Source organism: Chrysochloris asiatica, unplaced genomic scaffold (genome assembly GCF_000296735.1).
Source record: "Chrysochloris asiatica unplaced genomic scaffold, ChrAsi1.0 scaffold00178, whole genome shotgun sequence".
Lineage (NCBI taxonomy): Eukaryota > Metazoa > Chordata > Mammalia > Afrosoricida > Chrysochloridae > Chrysochloris > Chrysochloris asiatica.
The window spans coordinates 1991615-2011865 of NW_006408696.1; the positions used below are offsets into that span (position 1 = coordinate 1991615).

Here is a 20251-nt window from a genome sequence, read left to right on the forward strand (position 1 = left end):
TCCTACAGCGCTGCTGAAGACTAATATCTATCACATTGTTGTTGTTGTTGTTAAGTGCCGTCGAGTCGGTTCCGACCCATAGCGACCCTATACAGGGTTTCCGAGGCTGTAAATCTTTACGGGAGCAGAAAGCCTCATCTTTCTCCCGCGGAGCAGCTGGTAGTTTCGAACTGCTGACCTTGCGGTTCATAGCCCGATTCGTAACCACTACGCCACATAGTCTTCTATATTTTAAAATTTTATATTAAAATTGATAATAAACATTGCTTAAGATTCTGTTGGTTACCACCACTTGTCTGTCCGTTTGTTGTAATGTGATGGCGTGTGTGTTGCTGTGATTCTGGAAGCTATGCTATGGGTATTTAAATACTAGCAGGGTCTCCCACGGTGAACAGGTTTCAGCTGAGCTGCTAGAGAAAAACAGACTAGAAGGAGAGACAGACTACTTCCCAATATTTAGTTACTGAAAATCTTATGTATAGCAGTGGAACACTGTCAGAACCAGAATACTGAATATTGAAACATGATGAAGAGTACCAGAATATAATCAGATATAGTGCAGGAAGATGAGTCCCTCAGGTTGGAAGGCACTCAAAATGTGAGGGGGGAGAGTTGCCTCCTTAAAGTAGAGTTGACCGTGATGACGCAAATGGAGTAAAGCCCTCAGGACCTTCATTTGCTGATGGGGTACAACTCAAAATGAAGAGAAACAGCTACAAACAGCCATTAATAATTGCAACATGGAAAACACAAAGTATGATTGTAGGAAAATTGGAAATTATCAAAAATGAAATGGAACGTATAAACATTGATAGCCTAGGCATTAGTGAGCTGAAATGGACAGCCATTGGCCATTTTGAATCTGACAAGCACATGGTTTACGATGCTGGGAATGACAAATTGAAGAGGAATGGCATCACATTCATCATCAAAAAGAACACAGCAAGATCCGTCATGTAGTACAATGCTGTCTGTGATAGGATAATATCTATATGCCTACAGGAAGACCAGTAATGCCACTATTATACAAATTTACGCATCAACTATTAAAGCCAGTGATGATGAAATTGAAGAATTCTACCAACTTCTTCACTCTGAAGTTGATCAAACATGCAATCAAGACGTACAGATCATTACTGGTGATTGGAATGCAAATGTTGGAAACAGAGGAAGGATCAGTAGTTGGAAAATATAGTCTTGGTGACAGAAACGATTCTGGATATTGCACGATAAAATTTTGCAAGACCAATGACTTCTTCATTGCAAATACCTTTTTGAAACAACATAAAAGATGACTATATATATGGATTTCACCAAATGGAATACACAGAAATCAAATTGACTACATCTGTGAAAAGAGATGGTGGAAAAGCTCCATATCTTCAGCCAAGGCCAAGGGCAGACTGTGGAATAAACCATCAATTGCTCATATGCAAATTCAGACTGAAGCTGAAGAAAATGAAAACAAGTCCATGAGAGCCAAAATATGACCTTGACTGTAGCCTACCTGAACTTAAGAGATCATCTGAAGAACAGATTTGATGCATTAGACACTAGAGACTGAAGACCAGAACTGTGGGATGACATCAAGAACATCATTCTGGAAGAAAGCAAAAGGTCATTGAGAAGATAAGACAGGAGCAAAAGAGCAAAATGGATGTCAGAAGAGACTCTGAAACTTGCTCTCCAGCGTAGAGATGCAAAAGCAAATGGAAGAAGTTAGGAGGTACAAGAGCTGAACAGAAAATTTCAAAGGTCCGCTCGAAAAGAGAAATTCAAATATTATAATGAAATGTGCAAAGCTCTAGAGTGAGTAAACCAAAAGGGAAGAACATACACAGCAGAAAGAAGTGCAAGGTGCACTGAAGGCATTGGCCAACTGACTGGAAGAGATCTGTATTTGTGCCCATTCTAAAGAGAGGTGACCTAATGGAATGCAGAAATCATCGGACAGTATCACTGATATCCCATGTGACTAAACTTTTATAAAAGATGACGCAAAAACGGCTACAACCATACACTGACAGAGACCTTCCAGGGGTTTAAGCTGGATTCAGAAGAGAACACGGAATGAGGGATATCATTGCTGATGTTAGATCTTGGCTGAAAGGATCTTGGCTGAAAGCAGAGGATATCTGAAAGATGTTTACCTGTGCTTTATTGACTACGCAAAGGCTTTCAATTGTGTGGATCATGACAATCTATGGACAACATTACGAAGTATGAATGTTCCAGAACACTTAATTGTGCTCATGAGGAACCTGTACATGGACTGAGAGGCAGCTGTTCAAACAAAACAAGGGAACACTGAATGGTTTAAAATTAGGAAAGGTGTGCACTAGGGTTGTATTCTTTCACCATACTTATTCAATCTGTATGCTCAACAAATAATCCGAGAAGTTGTATTATATGAAGAAAATGTGGCATCAGGATTGGAGGAAGACTCATTAACAATCTGTAATATGCAGATGATACAACCTTGCTTGCTGAAAGCAAAGAGAACTTAAAATACTTACTGATGAAGATCAAAGACCACAGCCTTCAAATGTAAAGAAAACAAAAATCCTCACCACTGGACCAATAAACACCATCCATTATCAATGGAGATGGGAGTCCTGGTGTGGAGCTGTGGGCTAATATGTTAGACTGCAAAGTCCTTTGAACTGCAAAGTTGGTGGTTCAGCTTCTCTTTGGAAACCCTATACAGGGTCGCTATGGGTTATAACCGACTCGACTGCACTTAACAACAGTATCAATGGAGAAAAGACTGAAGTCGTCAAAGACTTTATTTTGCTCTGATCAACCATCAACACTCATGGAAGCAGCAGTCAAGAAATCAAAAGATGTATTGCATTAAGCAAATCTGCTGCACAAGTCTTCTTAAACTGTTTTTGAGGACTAAGGTACATCTGACCCAAGCCATGGTATTTTCAATAACCTCATATGCATGTGAAAGTTTGACAGTGAATAAGGAAAACCGTAGAAGAACTGATGCATTTGAGTTATGGTGTTGGAGGAGAATACTGAAAGTGCCATGGGCTGCCAAAAGAACCAACAGATCTGTGTTAGAAGAAGTACAGTTAGAGTGCCCCTTGGAAGCCAGGATGGCCAGACTTCGTCTCTTATACTTTGGACACATTGTCAGGAGGGACCAATCACTGGAGAAGGATATCATGTTTGGTAAAGTGGAGGGTCAGAGAAAAAGAGGAAGACCCCAGTGAGATGAATTGGCACAGTAGCAATGACCTTGGCCTAGGACCAAGCAGTGTTTCGTTAGGTTGTGCATAGAGTTACTGAGTTGGCACCGACTCATGGCATTTTAACAACAAAAGATTCTGTCTGGTTTGGTACAGGATGAGGTGCAATGTGGGGTGGGTGTGGGTGTTGGGGTGACACCAACTGTAGTCACATCACTGCTGCTATAGTTCCTTTTTGAAGATTTGGGCCACTAGAGGTTCGAACCAGATTTTCTAAGGCGCAGGTTCTTTGTGTTTTGGCAGGAAGCAGCCAGGGAAAGAGAGGACTACAAAGTACTTTTCCGTCCTTCCCTGTTTTGTTAGAGCTTTTGTAATGTGGCACTGTAGGGTAAGTACTGGACTGCTAACCGCAAGGTTGGCGGTTCACACCTACCAGCTGCTTCTTGGAAACCCTATACAGGACCACTGCCGACACTTAACAACAAACATGTCTTACCAGGTAAAAAGGTGTTCCTGTTTGTGAAATGTGCCAAGCTAAGATTCCCAGAAACTAATAAAAAAAATATTTGTGGGTAAACATTTTTGTTTCTCATCAGTTGATCGCCCCATGGCTGTCTCAGAAATGAAAATTTCTTAAATTTATTATGGAATTAATAGAAAGGATTATTTCTTTTGTTTTGAATTAAAATAAAGTGTGTTTATATTACTCTGGGTTCATTTAAATTCAAAGTATTTTCTAAACAAACCTTGTAGTTGTTAAATGTCGTTCAGTCAGTTCAGATTCATAGTGACCTTGTCTAGGGTTTCCGAGAGCAGCAGGTTGGTTTGCACAGCTGACCCTGCAGTTCAAAGCGATCTTGTGGTCCAGTATATTATCGTGCAGCGCCACATTAAACAAGTGTTATTAACGTCAGAGGACTGATGATACAGGTTAGCGTGACGGTTACGAATTGGGCTGCTAACCTCAAGGTCAGCAGTTCAAAACAACTAGCAGTTCCGCGGGAGAAAGATGAGGCTTTCTGCTCCCGTAAAGATTTACAGCCCCGGAAACCCTGTGCAGGGTTGCTATGGCACTTAACAACAACAACTAGCTAGTTAGGGTTGCAGCAGAAAGAACTTTAGACATAGGAATATAGTGTAACCCTTCAGACATTGCGATGCCTCCTGGTGCTACAAACGATCAAGGAAACATCAGGAGAAATAACTGTTCCAGAGAAGAGTTTGTTTAAGTGTTGGTTCCAGTTTTGGTGTGTGACTTCAAGGAAAGAGCAGCTAGAGATTATAATTAAGAGTCTTCATCTTTGGGCTGTCTTGAATACATTCAAACATTACCTGCGGATCCCACAGCTGCAATAGCTTTTAACAAAGGCGGAGCTCTCCTCAATGATGCCTCTTAAGAGACAGGTAGCCAGCAACTGGCCAGGCTTGGAGGACCGAGAAGGTAGCGGCGGCGGCGGTATTCTCTTCCCCTAGATTTAAGCAGACAAGTTCGTCTGCTTGCAGCACCTTGGGGTAGGGTTCTCAATTGTCAGCTCCTAACAGTTAGGAATTGGCCTCATTTGTTCCTGGGAAGGAGTTGGGTCAGAGTGAAAGTGATCAGACCCACCTCCCGTCAATTTGTTGAACAAAGTGCAAGTCTTTTCTGGGGGTGGAGTGAGGAGCCCAGTGGCAAGGACTAAGGCGAAGACAGACCAGAGGCCCTGCAAGTACCACCTTGGAGGGAGGGGAGGCTTCAGTGACCATCTTTGGAAGCGCTAGCCTCTCCGCTAAGAAATTTAAATCACCTCCGCCATTATAAGGAGCCACGGTGGAGACGCCAGGCGGGGTCGAGCGCTGGTGAACGCGCACTCCCTTTATCCCGCCTCCTAGTCGGCTTGCTGATTGGACCGGGGGAGCGCGCCCCGGAGAGAACGCGCCCCAACAACTCGTAAGTGCTCCGGGTGGAAACTGGCGCCGCGGGCGGCGACGTTCCGCGAGCGGAAAGGAAGGAGGCGGTGGGAAAGCTGTGCTCCGGCCTCTCCTCCCCGCCCCCTGTCTCGGCCCTGGAGGGGCTGGATGGGCAAGTTGAGAGCGATGGCTCGAGCCCCGGCGGCGGCGGCGGTGGCCGGAGGCGGTGGCGCCTCCTCCTCCTCGCCCCGGCGCAGGCGGTGATCGGAGTGAGTGGCCGCGGCCCCCGATGAGACTGTTCGCGGGCTGGCTGTGCCTGAGCCTGGCGTCCGTGTGGCTGGCGCGGAGGATGTGGACGCTGCGGAGTCCACTCACCCGCTCCCTGTACGTGAACATGACGAGTGGTCCGGGCGGGCCGACGGCGGCCGCAGGCGGCAGGAAGGAGAACCACCAGGTACGGGGCCCGGGCCTGGCCGGGGTCGGGATCGGGGCGGGGGCGTGGCGGCCCGGCCTTCCCGCGCTCGGCCCGGCTATTGTGCCGAGAGGCCGGGCGACCGAGTAGCCGGGCCCTCACCCCGCCGCCCGGCCCCTCGGAAAGTTTTCCTCGCGACTTCCCCGCCGGGCGCCGGCCCCGCGACCCCCGTGCGTACGGCTCTGGCCCCGCGGCGCCTTTTGTTCCCGGCGCGGGCGGAGAACAGCTCCCCCTTCCCCCTCCCGGGCCCGAGCGTGGGCGCCCGGGAGCCCGGCATTGTTCCCGGGTCCCCGGCGGAGATTGCGGAAGCCCGGCCCCCTCGGCGGCTGCGCCCGGCGGCAGGACGCTGGCAACTTCGGGCCGATGCGTGGCGAGAGGCGCGCTCCTGACACAGAGGCCTGAAATGTAAAAGGCGAGACCAAACCCATGACCCGAACGGTCTTCCTAACCTTTGGACAGCCCCGTTTTTGTCTGGTTGAATCTCTGAACGTACAAAGGGTCATGAAGAAATTTAAACATGCATCGTGAGCCATTTAACTACCCGGACTTATTCGGGTGACATTTTCCCTAAGCGCATAATGAAAGGTCCTCACACCCGTCCCCTCCCACCAAAGAGAGACCTCCTTGAAACTTTAGGTATCTGACCGTAAAGATGTATAGAGAGGAAGATGATGCAAGCTATTACAGGAAGGGTTTTTTTCGAACAGAATTGGTCAGGAGTGAATTATTTTTAAGAATTGTAGTTGTAGTTCCAGGCTGTTTAAAAGAAGTATGTGCAGGTCAGCAACAACGCAAGAGTGAAATATTTGGGTTTGGTCATATGCATTATATTCACTTAAAAGAGGTTTTGGACTCTGCCAGAAAATTGACTTAAAATAGCTTGCATTTATATTACATTATAAACCTTTTCTGAGATCAGTAGCTAGTTATTCTCCATATCATCTTGTGGTATGGTCATTTTCATAGACTTCTTGCTTTTTTGTGTGTGTTACTTAGTCCAGGTGTTCAGAGTGTGTTCCAGGTCAATTTCATGTGTTACAATGAAAATGAATTATTTAGGAAGGACATAAAACAGTTCATTCACAAAAGTAACATATAGTTTTGATTAAGCAAATATTTGTAACGATCCTTTTCCTATCTTTAAAGAAATCCTCAGAACCTACTGGAGGTGCTTAACAACAACAGCAAACGTCTTTAGGGGAGAAAGATAAGGTGTTATGTTCCTGCAAAGATATAAAAAGCCTTGGAAACCCTATTCAGGGTGTCTTTGAGTTGGAACTGACTCTGCATCACTCAACACCACCAAATGTCTTTAAATTTCTAGCAAACCATGTTGTTTTGTTGTTAAGTGCCACGGAGTTATAGCAATTCTGTACAGGGTTTCCAATGAGCAGCTGGTAGGTTTGAACCACCGACCCTGTGGTTCCACAATGCCACACCAGGAGTCCAGTAAACCCCTAGCTGCCGCAATTGGATAGTTTATCAGCCCTATGAGTTGAAATCGACTCCATGGCGTTAATGTTAAGTGCTGTCAAGTCAGTTCTGACACGTAATAGTTGTTAAGTGCCCTTTAGTTGGTTCAGACTCCTAACGATCCTGTATAGAGTTTCCCAGGAGCAGCTGGTGGGTATAGTGTGTACAAAAGTAAGGGAACCCTGGTGGTACAATAGATAAAGCGCTCGACAGCTAACTGAAAGGTAGATGGTTTGAGTTGACCAATTTCTGGAGAAAGATGTGATACTCTGCTTAAGATTTTGGGCATTCTGCTCTGTCATATACAGTCCCAATGAGCCAGAATCCATTGGATGGCAATTGAGTTTTGAGTTTCGGTGTATAAAGTCCATAGGCAATCTCACATCGCAAAATCCGCCATAATGACTACAGATTTATTATTCTAGTTTATTCTTACCAGAAACAATAAAGCTACGGTACTGATAACTGCATCATCAAAATGTTACATACCCTTAGGGAATAGGGATAATGATGTACTAGAAATGTCACTTTGGCAAACACTTAATGGAAATAACATCCTGGGTAGGGAAAAATAGGGCTTAACCTGGAACTCTGGTTGAGTCTCTTAGTTCTTGAGTGTTTATTGTAGCACTTGCTGTGACGGTCTCTACTTGATACACTTCCAGTGCTCATAAAAGGGTTAGATTTATTTTAAAATGTGAAAAACTATGATCAGAAGGACAAATATCGTTGAGATCAATATTACAAGTTAAGAAAATTTTTCTTAAAAAAAAAAAAGTTTCTTTTTGCAGGGGCTGGGGTGGGAAAGGGGAGGAAAAATTATTCAGGGCTAGAGGAGAGATACATTTTAACATTGGTAACAGCAAAGGCAAATACAAGAGGGAGGTTTGCAGAGGAAAGATGAAGGAGGTATCCTGAAACACAGGGAGGAATGCAAGAGTTAAAGTGAATAGAGGGTAAAAATACTCTTAACTGGTGGTAGTGGTTGTTAAGTTCCATTGAGTCAATTTCAATCCATAGTCATCCTGTATAGTGTACCTCAAGAGTGGCTGGTGAGCTTGAACCACCGATATTGTGGTTCAAACTGATTTTGCAGTCCATCGCATTAACCCACAGCACCACACCAGGACTCCTTTAACTGATGGTACATGGAGGGGATTGCATTCATTGTAATGAAGCAAAGTATATGATTTGCCGAATGTGAAACTGATGATTTGCTCTGTAAGCCTTCACTCAATTCACAATAAAAAGTTTAATAATAATGATAATAAAAATTATTGTTTAAGCAATTTGACTTTTGTGGTACTTAAGTGTGGTGCTGTAGGATAAGCACTGGACTGTGAGCTATAAGGTTGGCAGTTCAGATTCACCAGCCAGCCACTCCTCAGAAACTGTTTGTTATGAATAGGAATCAACTCGACAGCTCTTAACAACAACAGGTGGAATTATAGCTGTAGCCTTGGAATATCTTCTAACAAGATACTTTCACATTTTGTGCCTTTTTGAAGTTGTTTATCAGGAGTCCTGGTGTGGCGCTGTGGGTTAATGTGCTGGACTGCAAAGCTGTTTGAACTGCAAGGTCGGCAGTTCAAGCTCACCAGTCACTCCTTGGAAACCCTGTACAGGGTCGGACCTACTCAACGGCACTTAACAACAATAACAACAAATCAGGGTTCTGTGGAAAACTAATACTGGTTTCAGATACCATTAAGCATCTGAGGTGAATTAACAATTTGGATTAACAACCAGTTGAATTAGCAATTTGGCAGATGTTGTGACTCATCTGGTGCTTTCTAAGTTTAGGGAGAATTGACTATTTTACTTTGAATAATGACTCCAGATATTTTGAGATGAATACATTTGCGTTATGAAATTAAGTGTCTATGAATGAAGATTACAATGAATGAAAAGTGTGTATAGAAACCACAGTTGATGAAGTAGGGGGCTGCCCTCTCTAAGTGGGATTTGTTACCTGCTTTATAGTCCAGGACCCTGGGTTTGCCTTATAACTTTGTTGCTTGTGAAGTAACTACATCAACATTCTATCCCCTTCAGATGAATAATTTTATGTAAGGTTTTCTGGTGTTAGGTGTGTGGATTCCCTAGCCACCCACATCTGCCTTTTTTGAAGTTACATGAAAAGTTGGTTTATGGATTTGATTGAACCATATACTTAGTTGAAGATTTCCTTCTGGGTATTAAGGAATTATGGACTCCTGGTATGGCACTGTAGGATAAGCACAGGACTGCAGAGTTGGTTTGAACCACAAGTTTGGTGGTTCAGACTCACCAGTTGTTCCTTAGAACCCTATATTGGGTCGCTATGAGTCAGAACCCACTCAGCGGCACCTCACAACATTAGGGAATTATGGTAGAGGGTTCTGTGGTTAAAAGAGAAATTTGTGGCAACGTTTCATAGAAAATTGCTCTTTTGTTCATAGAGCCTGAAGATGCAAGGCCTCTTTGGACTGTGTTGCTGCTAAATGTGTGGAGTCTGTTCCAACTCATAGCGACCCAGTATAGGGTTTCTGAGGAGTGGCCGGTAGGTTTGAACCATCAACCTTATCCAACAGCACCACACAGTTTTGAAACTATAGTAATGTTGTTGTTGCTGTTAAGCGCCATCGAGTCAGTTCTGACTCGTAGCAACCCAGTAGAGAGTTTCTGTGGAGTGGGCTGGTGAGATTCTGCCGACCTTGCGGTTCAAATCGACTTTGCAGTCTAGTGCATTCATCCACATAACTTGATGTGGCATGCTAAATGATGGGTCAGTTTGGGCAGTTGAGAGGCAGGGCTTCATGGAGCAAGGATATGGCCTGCAGACCAAATTTGACTTGTGGCCTTTTTGTACAGCCTAGGAAGTAAGAATAGTACTGCAGTTTAAATGATTATAAACAAAACAGAGCTAATGTTTGGTAAAGTGTATATTTTGTACATGAAATTCAGATTTCTGTGTCCACACATAAAGTTTTATTGGAACACAGTCGTGTGCGTTCATTTCTCTCTCATCTGTGTGGGACCGCTTTCCTGCTGAGTGATCGGGATAGAAACCACATGACTGCAAGCCAGAACGATTTACTCTCTGGCCCTCTGCAGAAAAAGTTGGCTAAAACGGACTTATCATTTTTCCAAAGGACAATTCCCAGGTTCTTTCACCAGCAGCACATTCTTAATCACGTGATGCATTAGGGAGAACTAGAGCAAGGCAGTGAGAAACTGGTAGAGGCCGCTTTTCTACTTTGAACTTGTACAGAAACAGCAACAAAGATGCTGAATCAGGTCTTTTTGATGCATCACTCAACTGGGAATTTAGTACTTACAGTTAATGCAACTCTTAAGGAGCTTTTGAACCTTGCATGGACTCTTAGGCTCCTGCTAACTAGCTACTAACAGTCACTGAACAACTTCTCAGTTGATAGTGGTGGTGTGCAGTGGAGTCGGTTCTGACTCACAGTCACCCTGTATAGGGTTTCTGAAGCAGTAAATCCTTACGGGAGTAGAAAGCCTCATCTTTCTCCTGTGTAGCTGCTGGTAGATTAGAACTAATGACCTTGGCGGTTAGCAGCCCAATGCGTAACCACTACACTACCAAGGGTTTTAATCTCAATCGATGGGGGAAAAAAATATACACACACACACACATACAGATATATAATATATACACACACACACACACACACACACACACACATATATATATATATATATAGAACTTGCTGGAATCTAACCATGACAGTTTCTGCAGGTAACATACTGCAAGGTCTTTCCCAAGCCCAAGTAGTGTTCAGTAACAGCCTACAGTGCTAAAGGTGCCATTTAAAATGACAAGTACATGTCCAGAAGGTTTTTCACCTCATATAAGCTCAAAAGTGTGTGGTGTCACTGATGGTGATGAACTCAAGCTAGAATTGAAGGGATTCCCCCCCCCCCCCCTTCCTTCTCCAAATGAAAAGCTTGGACATTACTGCCAGAGGTCAAAGGGTATGCCTCACAGAGAGAGGCTAAAGAAAGACCTGAGTTAATAATAGCCTCAGGGCAGTTGGCCAGCTAGCCAGACCAGACTGATGGATTTGAGCCCTTCTCTGAACTGCCTTTAGGAGTCTGTAGATGAATACTAAAGAGATCTTGGAAAGAGCTTCTTCAGTTGAACCTATGCGGAAGCTCTGAACAAGTGTTTGCTTCAGTTTTATTAATTGAAGCAAAGGTGAAGCAACAATCTAATTTGTCCTTTCCACGTATAAACAAGAGGGGACCTTGGCACGCAGCACATTGAGATCTCCCATAAAGAGGCTAACTCTTGGGTTGGGTGGTCTTCATTTGTAGGAAAATGGTGGTTTGCATAGTGACTGTGCTTGGAGAGTCCCTGGGTGGTACAAACAGTAAACTTGCTGTCTTAACCAAAAGGTTGGCGGCTCAGGTCCATTCAGGAGGTGCCTCAGAAGACAGAAAGACAAGGAGTCTGGGGGGCCTCTTGCAGAGAGTTGCTGGGAAAGCAAAGACTTCATCTTGAGAACAGGGGGTGCCTTGGTTCTCTCCTGTACCCCCAGCACTGAGCCCAATGCTCAGGAAATGTCCATTGAGTGGATTCTCAGCGGTGATGATTTCTAAAACTCTAGCTCCATAGGCCCTTGGAGATGCCTCCTGTGCAGCCACAATGGACCCCATTAAGGCCCCGTGTAGCTGAACCCCAACACCTGCTACTTGACCTCTCCAGGTCTGCCTGAGACAGGGAGCCCAGGGGGCCTCTTGGAAGGTGAACCCTGCCCATTTTACGACTTCCTGTAAATAGACCACCATAGATTTCTGTCTTTTGCTTCCTTGTGTAGGAAACCGGATACAGGGTGGCTATGAGTCGGAACTGACTCAGCAGCATTTAGCAACAACATCAGCTGAGGACTGAATAGAATAACAGATTTTGTGTCTTCTTTCTAAAAAAACACATTGAATTGTGTTATCGGTGAAGGTTTACATAGCAGTTTGGGTTCCCACTTAACAATTTCTAAACAAATTGCTCAGTGACATTCACCAGTTCTTTACAATGCAGGAACATTTTCATTATTTCTTGTTCCTTTTCCATTAGTCTAGTTCCCTGTCCCCTGACGTTCTCATCTTTGCTTAGAAGAAGCTGTTGATCAGTTGGTACTCTGGTTTGATGAAAGTTTGTTTTAAAAATATTTTATAGTTACTTAAATTGGACAAAATTGTCAACTTGAAAGTCACATGTTAAATAGCCTTTTGCAGACACTGTGGTCGCCAGCTGAGGGTTACAGACTGGGCTGGCACATACTGTTATCAGTGTGGCGATTTCATGCCTCTGGACCTTTGTCCCTGTAGTCTTTGCAGAGTGAACCCTCCTAGAACTCATCTGCTTGGAGATACACAGGAGCAGACAGACAGGCTGTCCAGTGCTGTGAGTTTAGGATACTTTTCTTTTTGTTTAAGCTGGATTATCCGAAGCAGTAACTCCAGGGGAATTGCCAAAAGGCTGCAGGGGTTTGGGTGTTGATTTTCTCTCAGTAGCTCCTTACGGGTGGAGTGACTGCTTATTTAGGGAGCTGCATGTCCTGACCAAAGAGTCTAGACCGCAAGGTTGGCTTGAATCACAAGGTCGGTGGTTCGGACTCATCAGCTGTTCCTTGGAAACCCTTTGCAGGGTCGCTGTGAGTCGGAACTGACTCGATGGTACTATACAATAACAAACGTCCTGGCCAAGTTCATAATCCCTATTTCTCTGGGTTCCAGATTTCCCCCCTCTGGAATGTAAATTCCTTGAAGCGAATGAGTTCATCTTTTAATTCATCATCCACATTCATCCTTGTTCTTTTGTGTCATGGAGTTGATTCCAACTGATCGTAGGACAGAGCAGAGAACACTGTCCCACAGGGGCAGTTCTAAGTGTCACATAGCAGAGCAGTTGCTTGGTTCTAACTGCCCACCTGCTAATTAGCAGTTGAGCACTTTAACCATTGTGTCACTAGAACTCCTAAAGTCCTGGTTAAGTGTCGTTGAGTTGATTCCGACTCAGAAACCCTGTCCAGGGTTTCCGAGGAGCAGCTGGTGTGTTTGAACCTCCGACCTTGTGGTTCACCATCTAATGCTGATCCTACAATGTCATACCAGGGTGTTTTTAGCACCAAATAAAAAACAAATTAAAATAAAAACAAACAGTTGCTGTCAAGTCGATTCCAACTCATGAGGACTCCATGTGTGTCGGAGTAGAACTGTTCTTCGTAGGGTTTATGGCTGATTTTTCTGAATCAGATCACCAGACCTGTTTCCCAAGGTACTTGTGGGTGAGACAAGTCCCTAGCATGACACTATTAAAACAGGGCAGTTAGGAAACACTAGTAGAGAGTTGAAGTAGTAAAATTTTGGGGACAAGTTCGTGCAGTGGATTTCAAGCAGAGGCAGTTTTGGTCCTCTCCCTCATTTCTGCTCCGGGAGAGATTTGGTAATGTCTTGAGACATTTTTGGTTGTCACATCTTGGGGTTGGGTAGAGTCACATCTGGTAGGTAGAGTTCAGGCATGCTACTAAACATCCTGTGTTTACAGAACAGCCCCAGAAGGGATTCAGAGAGCATTATCTGGAATCAGATGTCATTGTTGTTGTTAAGTGCCGTTGAGTCAGTTCCGACTCACAGCAACCCTGTGTAGGCTTTCCCAGGAGCGGCTGGTGAGCTTGAACCGCCGACCTTGTGATTCAAACTGACCTTGCAATCTAGTGCATTCCCCTGCAGCGCCACACCAGGACTCCAAATGTCACTAGTGACACTATTAAGAGACTCTGGTCTGTAGGAAGTTATTATCTGGGGAGCTTTAACCACTGCTTATAGAGTGGGGTCTAAGCCAAGCCTTGGGTGGTGTGAGTCGGAACTGACTCGGAGGCAGTAGGTTATTATTATTATTTTTTTTTGGTGAAAACCTTGGGATTTTAGAACTTGACAGAAACCCAGTGGCAACTGTCTGATTATTCTTAAGTTCCCATTAGGATTTTACTAGAAACTCCAAATTCTGTTTGTTTATATACTGCCTGTGATTCTTGACAGTGATTCATTGATGAACATTGTTGAGGGATTTGTCAGGGTCTGAACTTGGTGCTGGGGAAAACAGGTATACAAGCCAGTTATTGGAGCCCCACCTTATGAAGCCTCAGTCATAAATTATGCACACTAATTCAATAGTGATAAATATTACCAAGGAGACCTATATATGGGGCACATCACTAAATTGAATCTGACTCCTGGTGATCCCATGTGTGGCAGAGTAGAATTGCACTCTCTAGGGCTTTCATGGTTGTGATCTTTTGGAAGTGGATTGCCAGACTTTTCTTCTGTGGCGCTTTTGGGTGGGTTTGAATGGCTAACCTTTTGATAGTAGCTGAATGCTTAACTGTTTGTGCCACCCAAGGACTTACTGGGAGTCCTGGTGTGGCGCTGTGGGTTAATGTGCCAGTCTGCAAAGCCGTTTGAACTGCAAGGTTGGCGGTTCAGGCTCACCAGCTGCTCCTCAGAAGCCCTATACAGGGTTGCTATGGGTCGGAATCTATTCGACAGCACGTAACAACAGCAATTGTTGTTAAGTGCCTTTCAGTTGGTTCCAGCTTATAGCGACCTTGTACAGGGTTTCCAATGCTATAAATCGTAGCAGAAACAGAAAGCCTCATCTTTCTCCTGCGGAGTGGCTGGTGGGCTCGAACCACTGACCTTGTGGTTCATAGTCTAGAAGCACCACACTCTGGCACCTAGCCCCTCCTGCTGGCTGTTAACTGAGGTGATGGCTCTCATTTGATGGGTGATTTCAGAAAATAAAAATTCAGTGAAACAGTGGCCTCAGTCTTACAGAGTTCAGAATATGTGTTGGTAAGTTACAGATAGAATCGTACTGGGTTTGTGACCTGTACTGGCGTAACTTCAGGCACAGCAGGTGGTGGTGGTGGTGGTTACATGCCGTGGAGTCGGTTCCAACTCACAGCCACCCTGTACAGGCCTTCCCAGGCTGTAAATCCTTACCAGAGCAGAAAGCCTCATGTTTCTCCTGCGGACCTTGAGGTTAGCAGCCTGACTCGTAACCACTAAGTTACCAGAGCACCTTAAGTGTTAAGAAGCATTAGTAAATGATTAAGCAAGAGGGTTTTCAGACCAAGGGAAAAAGTCACAGTATATCACATTGTTGTTAAGTGCCATCCGGTTGGTTTCGACTCATAGCAACCCCTTGTAGGGTTTCTGAGGAGCTGCTGGTGGGTTTGAACTGTTGACCTGGTGATTCGCAGTCCAGTGCTTATCCAACAGCGCCACACCAGGAGTCCACTTTATCACATAGGATGGGAAAAATCATACTAGTGTTCTATAAAGTCCCAGCAATTTCGTTAACAATGTGTAACTAGTAAATGAGTACAAATCATTCACCAATGAAAAGGCTTGGTTTATCTAGTTTAGGTACAGAGTTTGTGAGATTAGTTCATTTGAAATTTTAATGTGCCTTTTTGCTTGTTTGTATTGGTTTGTCACTGGCTCCTTTAAATGTTACCCAGAATTTCATTGAACACGTTTAGCAAGTTTAGAATGACTGTAAGTTGGTCAATCAATTGTGTAAGCAGTTATGGGAGGCTTTACTGGTAATATTGTCAGGGGAAGCAAGTCACTTTTGGCCAATAGAGATACCTTATTGGGAAAAATGGATTGCTTCTTAAAAGATAATGAAGCTATTCTACAGAAACTCGTCTACAGTTTTAATCACTGTTTATTAGATATAATCTGTTATCTACCAGTCCATGTTAGAAGAACATTATTGTAATTATTATTACAAAATAATCATAGGATTCTCACTATGTATGCTTGGCACTGTGTTAAGGATTTACTCACTTTATCTTGTTTAATCCTCATGATACCAAAGTAGATAGACACCTGCGATGTATCTTGTCAACTGGTGAATGAAAAGAGGCCAGGCTCAGAGATTAATCGATAAGTCTAAGGTCACACAGGAACGGCAGAGCCAAGACTTGATCCCAGGTTGATGCACCATTACAATCGATTTCTTCCTTCTCTGGTATGCTAACACCAAATGAAAATGGAAAACATTATGTTGTGGAAGATTCAATTCCATTTGCAGTTAAAAATCTTGAATTTTGTTATTAAAAAGTCTGCCTAAAAAGCCTATTATTATTGGTTCTTAGCCTGCTCTTTACTTGTCTGTTCACTGACTGCTGTGTGACTTTAATTTGTTGATCTGTCTTGAGAACATTTTGCTCGTCTGTAATAGCCTCATAAGCAGCCCGGGTGGCACGGTGGTGCTTGACTACTGACTGAAAGGTCAGCAGTTGGAACTCAGCAGCAGCCCCACAGATGTGACAGTGTGCTCCCATAAAGGCTGCAGTCTCGGAAACGCTCTGGGGCAGTTCTACTCTGCCCTGTAGCCTGCTTAAGAGTCCAAATGGACTTGATGGCAGTGGGTTTGGTTAACACTGTCAAGTGACTTGTGTCTCTCTCGAGGTTTCTAAAGGTGTTATGACAGTCTGCAGGAAGAAAGGCAACATAATCCTGTCACTGGAGTTACATTTTGCTTCTTGCCCTGCCATTGATAGGTTGGGTGCTTTCGTGTTAAATCATTGGAATATGTGTCTGGTTTCTTATTTTAAAATAAGGCTACTAATTACTAGCTAAAGAACTCTGGTAGCGTAGTAGTTATGAGTCAGACTGCTAACCTCAAGGTCAGCAGTTCAAAACTACCAGCTGTTCCGTGGGAGAAAGATGAGGCGTTCTGCTCCCATGAAGATTTATAACCTCGGAAATTCTATACGGGGTAGCTGTGAGTCGGAATCACTCCTCGGCACACCACCACCACGACAGTACTTGCTACGTGCCTTCTCGACCTTGATGTGGTGTGCGTAGATATGGTGACTGAAATGTTGGCCAGGAGACAGATCTGTTTAGTTAGTGGTTGGGCCCTAAACCTCATAAACTTGTAGTCCTCCCCCACCCCCGCCCCTCCTGCCTAGCAATGCTTGACTCACCTACCCTGAGGGTTGTTAAGAGAATTAAGTGAAAAATCATTTATGAAGATGTCCTGAGTCTAAAGGATGATGATGATCCTCAAAACAAAGTGCTGTGTGATGATAACATTTGGAAATTTTATATTTGATTTATTCTTCCATTTGGTTAGATTCAATGTTTGTTTTTGACCTTCTTAGATGATACTTCAACTTCAGTTGTGTGCTTTTCATTTTTTCTTTTAGTGGTATGTGTGCAACAGAGAGAAATTATGTGAATCACTCCAGGCTGTCTTTGTTCAGAGTTACCTTGATCACGGAACACAGATCTTCTTAAACAACAGCATTGAGAAGTCGGGCTGGCTCTTTATCCAGTTATACCATTCATTTGTGTCTTCGGTTTTTAGCCTGTTTATGTCTAGAACATCTATCAATGGGTAAGTGACTCTTAGATTTTTTTTTTTTTTTTCTTTATTCTTCAATAAAGAAAACTGAAAAAAGAAAAGATACTTTGTCCAGGTGTTGACTGTGTCAGCTACAGCAGAACCCTCCGCTGTTGGTAGCGGTCAGTGGGCCCTGTGTCTTTGCACTGAGACTTTTCAATTCACAATTTGTCCACAGCTTCATTAGTCTGTATTTCCATGGCAGTAGTCCTGGTAGCGTAGTGGATCAGGAGCTGGGCTGCTAACCACAGATTCAGCAGTTTGAATCTCCCATTCGCTTCACAGGAGAAAGATGAGGCTCATCTGCTTCCATAAAAATTTGCGGCCTCAAAAATCCTGCGCAGGGTCGCTATGAATCGAAACCGATCCACGGCAGATCACCACCGCCATCAGTCACTTGGGACAGTACTTATAAGACTTTGATGTACACAGAATCACCTGAGGACACTGTTAAAGTGCAGTAGGTCTGGTGGGGTGGGGCCGGGCGCAGAGTGATGCTGAAGCTGCTGATTCCCAACCACACTGGGTGGTAAGATACTTGGAGTCTACTCTCAGTGGACAGCATGGCCAATAGGCGTAACGTATTCTACAAAGACAGTGCTCTACATCCTACTTTGGTGAATTGTTGTTGTTGTTAAGTGCCGTCAAGTCGGTTCCAACTCACAGCGACTCTGTATAGCATTTCCGAGGAGCACCTGGTGAGCTTGAACTGCCAACCTTGCAGTTCAAATGGCTTTGCAGTCTGGCACATTAACTCATAGCGCCACACCAGGACTCCTTGGTGAATGGTGGTTGGTGGTTTTGTGCTGTGGGAGTTGGTTCTGACTCATAGTGACCCTGTACAGAGTTTTCGAGGCTGTAAATCTTTATGGGAGCAGAAAGCCTCATTTTTCTCCTGCGGAACAGCTGGTAGTTTCGAACTGCTGGCCTTGTGGTTCGCAACCTGATTCATAACTGCTACGCTACCAGAGCTCCTTCCTTGGTGAATAGTGAGTGGGATTTTCAAAGTTCCAGAGTGGCCATCCAAGTTGCAACTATTGGCCTCTCCCTGTCTAGAACAAAAAAAGCGAAGAACATTACAGACTCTTGGAAATAATCAGTCCAGTGTATTAATGGACCAAGTGACCATCAGTCTTCACAACCCTGAGATCAGGAGAACTTCATGGTACCTGGCTACTTTGAGCACATTAGGAGGTCCAGAATAGAGGGTGAGAAAATGTGGAACAAAACTTAAAATCATAGACAAGACTCGGCATCCTGGTTGGATAGAGATGATGTAACCCTGAGACTATGGCTCTTGGTCGCTCTTCAGGTCTGGAACTGAACTCACCCTTGTGGCTTAATTTTTTAGCCACGTAACGGACAGGTATATAGGGGGAGCAACAACACTAGGGTGGTATGTTCACCATGACACCGTCAACCATTCAAGATCAAAAGGGCAGAATTTACCCCAGGACAAAGTTCAGAAGGATTGGGAAAGAAAGGAGAAATGGAAACAGGAAACACTGGGAGGGAGCAGGATAGGTAACATTACATGGAGGTGTAACATTGAGTCACTGAGAGGAAATGAAATATATACTTTGTTGAGTGTGAACTGAGGGTTTGCTAAGAAAGCTATGAGGAACCAAAGTCTTAACGTAGCCCGGATGAAGACGAAGGTCTTCTTTGCATTAAGAACACTTTTGTGGAGGGGGAGGGGCGAATTAAGCCAACGTGTGTGATGGCTTGTTTGGAGCGAAGAGACCCGCATCGGCACCTATATAACAGCCAGACTCGCCAGGGTGGCTGGTCTTGGTTGTTGTCTAGCCGGTTCTGACTCATAGTGACTCAGTGTACAGCAGAATGAAACTCTGCCCAGCCCTGTGCCATCCTCACAGCTCTTACTGTTGAAGTCATCCTTGTTGGCGTGTGTTGAGGGTTACCAAGCATGATATCCTTCTCCAGGGGCTAGACTCACCAGAGATTTGTAAAGTTTATATGGAATTCTCTATCCCTAGAGTGGTTTCTTCCGATGAATCCTTAAGAAAAGGATTTTCTGTTCTTTCTTGCTAGAATTTTCAAATATTCCAAGGCCCTGGAATCCAGAAAGCGAAAGTGCAAACCAGTAATGCCCAGTGCCTAAGAACCCGGTTAGATTACTTACAGTCACTGGATGGGCACATTTTTTTTTATCTTGATGTTTGGAGCCAGCTTCTACTGAATGTCTGGAGTCTCAGTATGTCATCTGGCCCTTAAATATGTTTTGAGGTACCAAAATATGTTTTGAAGTTAAGATTTCTTACTTTTCCTCATTGTTTATATGAAATTGCCTTAAATTTGCTTCAACAAATAGTTGTTTTTGGATTGGTGATATTGTTTAAACAACTTGTTCTGATGTTTTGTTTCTAAAATGGGCTGCACGAAACTTCTGTTCTATACTCTTTTTGCTTTCTTTGGAAAGCAGATGAGTCACCAAGCAATTATTCTTGTCTCTTTTGGGGTCTTGGTGCCAGTTAACTGCAGATTGGTAGTTCAAACCCATCAGCTGCTCTGTGGGAGAAAGATGAGACTTTTTGCTCTTGTAAAGATTTATAGCCTCAGAAACCCTGTGTAGGGTTGCTCTGACTCAGACTTGACTCAGTGGCATTGGGTTTGGTTTTGGGATTGATATCTATTTTAGAAGTCCCTTGGTGATATAAAAGGTTAATGTGCTAGTCTGTTAGCCACAGGGTTGGTGCTTTGAATCCATGTAGAGGTGTGTTGGAAGAAAAGCCTGGTCATCTTAAGGGAACACAATTCTACCAGGACACACAT

The 20251-nt window shown here is 44.1% G+C and overlaps 1 protein-coding gene across 2 annotated transcripts in view; it reads left to right on the plus strand.

Moving 5' to 3' along the window:
• Window positions 1-5199: 5199 nt before the first annotated feature.
• Window positions 5200-20251, plus strand: part of METTL9 (methyltransferase like 9) — a 50940-nt gene continuing 35888 nt past the window's right edge. For both annotated transcript variants that reach the window (XM_006871949.1, XM_006871950.1), the window contains exons 1-2: window positions 5200-5538; window positions 17262-17452. In XM_006871949.1, coding sequence (XP_006872011.1) covers window positions 5374-5538; window positions 17262-17452 — 356 coding nt within the window. In that variant the 5' untranslated portion in view covers window positions 5200-5373. The remainder of the gene's footprint in view (window positions 5539-17261; window positions 17453-20251) is intronic.